Source organism: Zea mays, chromosome 1, assembly GCF_902167145.1.
Source record: "Zea mays cultivar B73 chromosome 1, Zm-B73-REFERENCE-NAM-5.0, whole genome shotgun sequence".
Taxonomy (NCBI): Eukaryota; Viridiplantae; Streptophyta; class Magnoliopsida; order Poales; family Poaceae; genus Zea; species Zea mays.
Genome location: NC_050096.1, coordinates 38,816,782 through 38,825,664, shown reverse-complemented (window position 1 = coordinate 38,825,664; position 8,883 = coordinate 38,816,782). Strand labels below are relative to the sequence as shown.

At 44.8% G+C, this 8,883-nt stretch overlaps 1 protein-coding gene across 2 annotated transcripts; it reads left to right on the top strand.

Annotated features, from left to right (window-relative positions):
• The first annotated feature begins 1,284 nt into the window (after window positions 1-1,284).
• LOC100194401 (uncharacterized) lies at window positions 1,285-6,312 on the top strand. 2 transcript variants are annotated; one of them, XM_008666403.4, is made up of 4 exons: window positions 1,285-1,954; window positions 2,043-2,886; window positions 3,080-5,602; window positions 5,718-6,312. In XM_008666403.4, the coding sequence occupies exons 3-4, from the start codon at window positions 3,215-3,217 to the stop codon at window positions 6,000-6,002; spliced, it is 2,673 nt and encodes an 890-aa protein (XP_008664625.1). In that variant the 5' UTR covers window positions 1,285-1,954; window positions 2,043-2,886; window positions 3,080-3,214; the 3' UTR covers window positions 6,003-6,312. The 2 variants fall into 2 exon arrangements, with proteins under 2 accessions (XP_008664625.1, NP_001349371.1); NM_001362442.1 differs by having other exon boundaries at window positions 1,445-1,954; window positions 2,043-2,126; window positions 5,718-6,301.
• The last annotated feature ends 2,571 nt before the right edge of the window (window positions 6,313-8,883 follow it).

The following is an 8,883-nucleotide window of genomic DNA, read 5'->3' as shown; positions in this document are numbered from 1 at the left end:
ACCGAAACATTGTGCACATCACCTCTAAGCCAGTCACATCACAACCTATTTTAACCTGGTCATTCCTCTTTAGCTATTGATCATTGGCTTGTAACTTTCTTGTATATTCTTGACTTCCTCTCTTCCCTCTTCTCGCCTCTCATTTTTCACATTGCTTTTCTTCTTTTTAATATAACTAGCATATAGCCCGTGTTAACAGTACGATCCAACGGGGGAGGGGTCGACCACGGCGACGCAAGGGAAGGGATTGATAGTGGTGGCGGCGGTGCGAGTGAGGGGGAGGGGGCGATGAGGACGTAGGGGGGAGGTAGGTGGAGGTTGGAGGCGACGGGTTGCAGGGGAGAGGGAAAGATGATAGATAATCCAAATAATATTGTTCATTGGAATTGAGTAAGGGAGAGAGAGTTATCCAGCGATCTGAACTGCTGATTTTGATGGTGTATTAAGTGTGGGTGCAATTTGTTTGGGTTATGAGTGTGGGAGTAATTTGGTTTGGTGGGTTTTGCCGGTTCAAATTGGTGGATTATGTTGTTGTATAGATTCAGAGTAGGAAACTCTCTCCTATTCTTTTCCAAAAAAACACAGCAGCCCATCCATCCATTAGAACATAGCTTGCTGTTCGGTTATCGAGAAAACCCAAATGTGCGAGACTATGGGTAAACAAAAACCACATAATAACTTAGGGGTTGTTTAATACTGCCCTGATCTATAAATTTTAGTTCACTCATAAAAAGTATGAAGTTTACTCTAACTTCATCGATTTGATCGGGCCATTCACCTGGTACAGCGCAAGGGCTCGAGCAATAATGAACCGGCCGAACGCCCGAATGGATGGATGGATGGATGGGATGCCGCCTACCGTGGGTACAAGTGCACCTATGGAGAAAAATTATTTTAATAAATGTATATTAAAAAACAACCTAACTTTAGTCTAGTCTCTCTTCTTTCAAAGTGGAATTATTTTCTCTCTGCTCTAAAATGAATATACTTTTAGAATTTTAGTTAGAGATCTATGCTTGTAAAAAAACCAAATATATATCCTTATAAAACGTAACTATTATATTTAGAAAAGCGAGAAAGTAACAAATAACTACTGATTTAGTTCTTGATATTTATCGCCGTTAGTTTATTAGTAAACTAAAATGTAGGGAGTACAAGCGGATGGTTCCATATCTAAAGCTACACTATACAGAAAAGTATTTTTTTTGTCTAAATTGCATTTATTTTGGGACCGAGAGGACAGAAGAAGTCGCCGTTGCTGACCTCACCCGCCCTGGCGCACGCAACCCTCACGCCTGCCGCACAGCCGCACTGATGCGCTGCGACAAAGCCACCCCCGGACCCTCCCCAGCGAGCAGCGGCCCAGCCACCCGCCTGCCGTCCGCCCCCGCGCTTTTCTTTTTACCGCCGAGGCAGTGAGGCCCCTCCTCCCTCTCGCCGTTCCCACCACTTCAAGATCCGATCCATCGTCCGTCCCATCCAATCGCCCCCTCTCCCTCGTGATCCCGACGCCGACGACGACAACGAAACAGCTCAGTTTCGTGTTTTTCTCCCGTACCCCGCAGCCCCCCACACGGCCACGCCCCACCTCCGAATCACAAGGGTGGCACCGTGGCAGTACAAGTAGAAACGTCGAGTGAAACTGAAACCGGGGGAGGGGTCGTGGGAAGAAGCAAGGCCAGCAGCTAGCACGCGGGCCGCACCACAAGCGCGCCGGCACCGGCCACCTACCTGGTCGCCCAACCTATTGCCTATAGGCTATAGGAGTAGGCGGGAGGGGGACGATATGGAGTAGCAGTAGCCAGTAGGCAGTGTAGCACTGCGGCTTCTACTACCACCGCACCTCCAACCCCCGTCCGATACCTATCCACCACAGGTCTCTATCCAGTCCACTTGCCCTTCTTCTCATCCGTCACTGCAGCGAGCTCTCGCTTCGTTTCCCCCTTTCCCTCAGGTGATGCATCCTTTATTTTGTTGCAATGTGGATTTTACATTGTTTTCTTGTGGTCGATTGCTGATCTTTCACGGTGGTGTTGCTGCAGGACTGGCAGATCTGTTGGTGTGATCCCCAGCTTGGATCTTGTTGATTCGGTGATTTGAGTAGCCGATTTTCTTCGAGCAAACTGGTATGGGCGCACATGGGTTTTATGCGTTCATTCGTTTCGATTTCTTGGTAGTACGGGCTGATTCGATTCGTTAGGGGATTCGGGGTAGAAAGAGTGACTACCGAAGGAGGTTTCTGTTGGGGTTTAGTGCCGCCGCTTGCAATCTGTCTTCTTATCTTATTTCTAGTCCTGTAGCTAGTAATATTTGTTGATGTAATTTTGGTTAATCTGCAAAAGAAGGGGAAAAAAGGTTCTGTTTCAACTCAGCTACTGATATAATTTAAGAAGCATTTTTGGCCTTTGCTCCTGTTTCGAAATTACAGTGTCACTCACAGTACGAGTCCATATTATACATAGGATCGCTGGCCCTTTTTTTTTCAAGCCAGTCAAGATTCCAGATATCGAAACTTCCGTTTTTTCATCAAGGAAACAACAACAGATGTTTCGTTGTCTGTAGTACATATTGCATTAGGACTGAAGTACTGAACTATTGGCGGCTGCCTAGCAGTTGCATATTCTTTTCTTGATTACAGAAGACGGTCTGCAGCAGTGTGTGGATATTTTCATCCATCAATCCGTCATTTAATGTTTTTGGGTGTCTTTTTATCATTACTTGGAGCCCTTTTATTAATTTTTCTATGTCTTGGACGCTTATTTTGACATGTCCTCATTAGAACATTATTGTGCTGCCAAAAGCTGTCGGTGGGCAAGCCCCTGGTCACTGCAGACATGCAGAAACAGCATAAACCATACATTCAGGATTCTCGGCAGACAAAATGATGTAATCTATGGTGCATTCTTAGTTCTTAATTAATTTAACATAATACAGTATTGAATAGTTCTATTGCCTGCTACTTTACTTTTTGAAGAGAATTCTGCTACTTTCTGGCTTTTGACTAGTTGCAGTGAACTTTTAGTAGCCTAGTAGGAATTATATATCTGATAATTTTTTGGCCTATCTTTTGCATTTTCAGGTTTTTAGGAAGTGTGGTTTTCTCAGTCTCTGTTTGAACCACAACATACCAAACTGAATCAAGTGATAATTGTGTTCTGACCATACGCCAAGTTATACCTGAAACTTCTGCTTCATATGTTCACCCATCATAAAGATGCCAACAAAAGTTCAGGTTAGCAGCGAAAGGAATGTGAAGATCATATCAGGTCGAGATGGGCAAAAGAAGGGAAATTCACAGCATGACCAAATTGTACGCGTGCCAAAGGACATGGTCACACCAGTCAATGGAAATGTAGATGGAAAATTTGAAGATAAAGTTAGAGTTGTGAAGAATGATAAGTTCCGAAGACAACGAGAGTCTTGGGGTGGGGAAAGGGCTGCATGCATGAAGGGCTCAAAACCATGGCCTGGTCGAAAGGCAACTACTGTTGATGAACTTGTCAAACATATGTCAAATGTTCCTTCATATTTACAGCGTAAAGAAACTTCTGAGCATCTTCAAGACAAGGCGCTGAATGTTGGAGTTCTTGAGTGGGGTCTTCTTGCTAACTGGTCTCAGCAACAAAAGCATGAGCTCGCTAGAAGCCATGGAGCATCTCCATCCAATACTAGCAGGTCTGTACTATTCTCATCTCCATCACATTCTTCTGCAAGCCCCAGCAGCAGATCTCTTGAGAGCAATCAATCTACCCCAATTAGTGACTATCATCATTCATCCATCCGAGCCCAGCAGAGTAGGCTCGCAGATAAACACCATGGGAAGGCCAGATGTTCGCCTAGCCCAAATTCTGCGGTACTGAGCTTATTGCCAGGTCATGGCACACATCCCTGTCAAGAGAATGGTTGTAATTATGTTGACTTGGATCTCAACAATGTTTCTTTAGCCTCAGACTCTCTAGGTTCTTCCTCTCGAAGTTGCAGTAGACATGAAATAGTTGAAGATGAAGAGACTAGATGGAAGATTGAAGATGTTGTCCATCATTGTTCTCGTAGGCTTTTTACAGACAGTGATAACATTGGGAAACATTTCTTCACATCAAATAACAAAGATTCCATGTGTAATGATCCTGAACAGAGCAGTGGCTTGGATTGTGAAAATTTTGAGTCACTAATATCTGATGCTGTGATGGATACAGCTAGAAATGGCAGTAGGTCACCTGATTGTTTCTTGGAGGATATTGAGACATCCCGTGAATTTCCTCGAATCCCATATTCATGTCCACTTCCCATCATAGATTCAGCAGCTAAAGAGATTGGCACCACTAGTACTGAGGCTGGAGATAATTTTATTGGTACAGCTGCAAAAGTAAGTAAGAATTCTAGCCTAAACCAATCTGCCCTGAATGCCACTGAGAATCCTCCCCGATATTCTGCAAAGTTTAGTGATAGGATGCCTGATCGCCATCAAGGTTCTGTGATGAATCGAGTGAGCCGCAGCTCTAGCCTCAAGGAGTCACCACATGCTCGACAACCCAATGTAGTTCCTCCTGTTGATAAGACAGGAGATCGGTCATCACCCAACAGCAAAGGTAGGCGAAGCCCATTGAGGAGGATGTTAGATCCAATATTAAAGCCAAGACATTCTAGTCCAATACGACCTTCATTTGTTCCAAAATGTCATCTTCCAGTCAATACCACCAAGCAATCTCTGGACTTAGGGGGATCAGTGCCACAGAATATGCAGCGAAGGTCAGTTGATTTGGTAGTCAATTCGAATTATCGAATTGAAGCAAATACAAATCAGCCACCTCGTGTGCTATTGAACAGTGCAAGATACATCCAGAAAGAAAAGGATTCAACAACAACAAGACAAGCATTTCTGCAGCTAGCATGGAAGAATGGCTTGCCTTTATTCATGCTGTCTTATGGCGATTCTGATATCCTGGCAGCCACTGTTAGAAGGAAGGGCATCTCTGAAAAGGATGATCTGGAAAGCACATATGCTGTATTCACTGTTGAAGAACCTAAGAAAAAAAGTGGAGCTTGGATCAAGGCAGGGGGCAAGAACAAGAAACACCACCTTTTGTCTAGCATAGTTGGGGAAATAAAGGTTGCACGTCGAAAATCAAGATGTCACCATACAGCAGATGTTCATGTATACAGGGAATTTGTGTTGCTTGGTTCCGGATTTCTACCATCATCTGAAGAATCGGGTGATTCACATGTTAGTGGAGAGTTTGCGGCTTTTATTAGTGCACTTCCTCAGCAAGAAGCAGAAACTTCGAATCAATCATCTTCACAGAATACCAGACAAAAAAATTTAGCACTAACTGGCTGTGGTTGCCCCCCACTGGGAAACTTCCAGCCTAGTTCTGCTTCAGCCAATGTTATTGCAGTACTTCCTGATGGCTTCCATGGCAAATCAACGTCTGGGCAGCCGTTGCCTTTGATTGAGAGGTGGAAGTCAGGAGGAGCTTGTGACTGTGGCGGATGGGATGAAGGTTGCATGCTGAGTGTCCTCACTGATGCGGCCGAAGAAAATGATGCCGTTCAGGCTAACCAGGCAAAGGATGGCAGCCAGCGATTTGAACTTCTAGCTCAGGTCTGCCCTAGTTCTCTTCCCTTCTTTCCCCCGTATTTTGTATATGTACAGAATTTATCTCTGTTGTAAAAAAAAACAAACAAACAAATAAACTGATGCTAACTTGTATTTTCAGGGTGGATCACGAGAAGATAGGCATGCCTTCAGTATGACTTCATTCAAAGAGGGGCTTTATACAGTGGAATTCAGATCATCCATTGCATTACTTCAAGCTTTTGCAATGTGTATAGTGATGCTACATGGGAGGTACCCTGACAGGCTGCAAGTTGGTTCGCAAGCAGCGCAGGAGCATGACCTCCTTGCTGGTCATGAGGTCAAGGCCATGGTAGCCAGTCAAGGAAGAGCTCCGACCAGCTATGTGCCCCACCGTCCACCTCTTTCTCCTGTGGGCCGAGCCTAGCTTATCGCGATTAAATGTATGTTCTTTGTGTGTCTGTGTCCTCTTTCTCCTTCAGTCGCGTAGTGCTGGTGGGATTGATATACCATGGTCCTCAGGCCCATATGCAATACGCATATTGAAAGTGACAATCTCAGAACAATCAATCGGCTTTAGAGGTAGCTACCTGTACATGTTGTGATGTTGATGTTGTATGACTGTACTATGATGCGGCTGCAAGGCCCATCTCGGTGATTACTCACCCGTTATATGTTCTCTTATCAGTTGCTTCTGTATATGTTGAAATATGTGATTACTGATTAGTCACCCGTTATGTGTTCTCTTCTCAGTTGCTCCTGTATATGTTGATTATATGCTTAAGAGGCAATTATTCTATTATAATACTAACTCTGTTCTCGAATATTTATCGTCAACTAGTTTATTTTTGTATAAAACACGATAAATTAAAAAAAAACGGAGGGAGTATTGAGTACATGTTAACACTGGCAGACCTTTATAAAAGGTGGAGTCTATGTAAACGAAAAGGCTTGTATACTAGAGTTGTATGACACGTCTCACAAGGTAGCCACCGTCGTCTATGTTTCTAGGGTTGCGGACTGTCACAATCTAGTCACTGTTGTCTCTCTTAAGACAAGTTTGGGAGCTACAAAACCGAAGGGGATTGAACCCCTCTAATCCCTTCCGGTTTTGTGGCTCTCAAACTAACCCTTAGGGTTGTGGGAAGTCGTTGCCGTGTTTTTGTTCATGTGCGTGCAAGTGCGGCTGGTTGTGCATGCCCCGCTGTGCATGGCTTCCTCGAGCTTGGGCCTCTCCTAGGTGGATCTATGTTTGGGACGCCTGATGATCACGATGCATTGCCATGTCTCAGAGTCGACATCCTTTCGTCACCACGGGTGGAAGACTCCTTGGTCTCTCTTAGAGTTGGGTTAGAGGCTACCTCTAGGCTCGTGCACTCTTTGTCCCGTACGACGTCGCAAATCTATAAGCAAGTTCATAAGAATACACAAAAAAGATGAAAAAAGCTACTCATAGGGATTGGTTATCAACCAGGTGTCTGGTGCCACAAAAGGGGCATTTGCGTCCCTTCGCTGGCCTTGTGGGGGAAGAGTCCTCCGACTGGGGCACCCGCTCCCGAGTGTTGCTTGGGTTGGCCTCCTCTTTTATGATGCCTACTGATTGGGGGACCCCTACCTATGCTGGAGCATCAACACTAGGGATCGCTTGCCCTTGATGAGAGCCCCAATCGCATCATTCACGTCCTTTATGCATGGTCCTCGAACAAGGATCTTCTCGTCGAGGCCCCAAGGCCACTTGAGCCATAGAGGGGCATCGTTGCAACCGGACTTGTCATAGTTGAAGAGGGAGTGGACATCGACTGGGGTCGATAGCATCACATTGCTATACAAGTAATACAACCCGACACAGAGTTGTACTAGGCTACTAAGGGTGGCAGGATGAAAGGTCCGCTTGGACATGATCCCAACTCGCATCTCGTCATGCTCTCCAGAGTATTCCTAAGTGGCCTTGGATGCCTTTGAAGCGGGGCTACCTGTCGGGCTAAGAAGTGAGCCAAGAGGGTGGACATACTATGCCTGACCCCGATGGGCTCCTTGATTCTTTCCACCATCGGCTCCCAAGCTTCATCCATCTCGGGGACATCTTTCCACCAGGGCGTATTGACCTCGGGCTCCTCCATTGACATCTCCAGATATGGGCTCCACCAGAATGAGACATACATCCACACTCCTCCGGTGCTCCCACTTCCCAATAGAACAGTGGAAATATATTGAGGTCAGCATTGGGTCCCGTTTCGAAGTTAGAAATATACCTTCCCGAAGGGGTTGCAATCGCTCGAGGTCTGCACCACAAAGAAATGGTGGAATAAGATCATGCACGGTCTACCCCAACAAAGGCCTCACAAAGGCAGACCATGGTGGATAGAGCGAGGGCAACATTGGGCATAAGGTGTCCAAGGTAAAGACCGTAGTAGCCGAGAATGTGACAAAGAAAGTGAGAAAGAGGAAAACGAACTCTTGCTCTGGGATGTGTACATGACGCAGCCTCAAGGCTTTATCAATTCTAAAATTTCTTGGAAAATATGCAAACTTCAAAAGCATATCTTTGGATTGAAGCGAGCACCTCATAATTGGAACCTTTTGATGAATAAGTTAAAAAGATTGACTTCATTAAGAATAAATATCCTTGGCAGGCTCTCTATCCCACTCTCTATTTCAAACTTCATTCTGAAAACAGTGCAAACTATAGTACTTTATGTGGTCTACTGGAGATGGCCTCAAGGCTAGTGAGAGGGCACATGTATTTGTAGTATGCAAATAAGATACTTTTGATCGGAGATGATGTTTCTATGTTATAAGCTATCAAATCTTTATTAAGAAACAATTTCTTAATGAAAGATCTAGGAGATGTACTTTATATTTTGCCCATTAAGATCTATAGAGACCCTGTTGTTGTCGATCGCTACCGTGTTGATTGGCCACGAATGTGAGGAGCACGCGTTGGTGCTGTTATGCGACTACTTTCACTACGCTATTATTGCGTTATTCTTTCGCTAGGTTGATCCATGAATATTTACTATATGTTATCTTTGTTGAGCACTAGTGCGTAGCGTATTGCAACCTGTTGCAACTTGCAACCCTTGTTCTGTTGCATTGCTTCATCGGCGCATTTGTGCAACTGCTGAACTTATATTTTCTGGATGTCTGAAGGCTCTCATTTCTCAATGTATTCAGTAGGGTTAAGCTTTTTCAGGACTGCAACAATTGTGACGCGGCTTCAAAGTTGTTCTATGAGAGAGAGAGGGAGAGGGAGAATAGCTGCAGCATATGAGCCGGAAAAATACATTACGTACTCTAGTATTGTGACT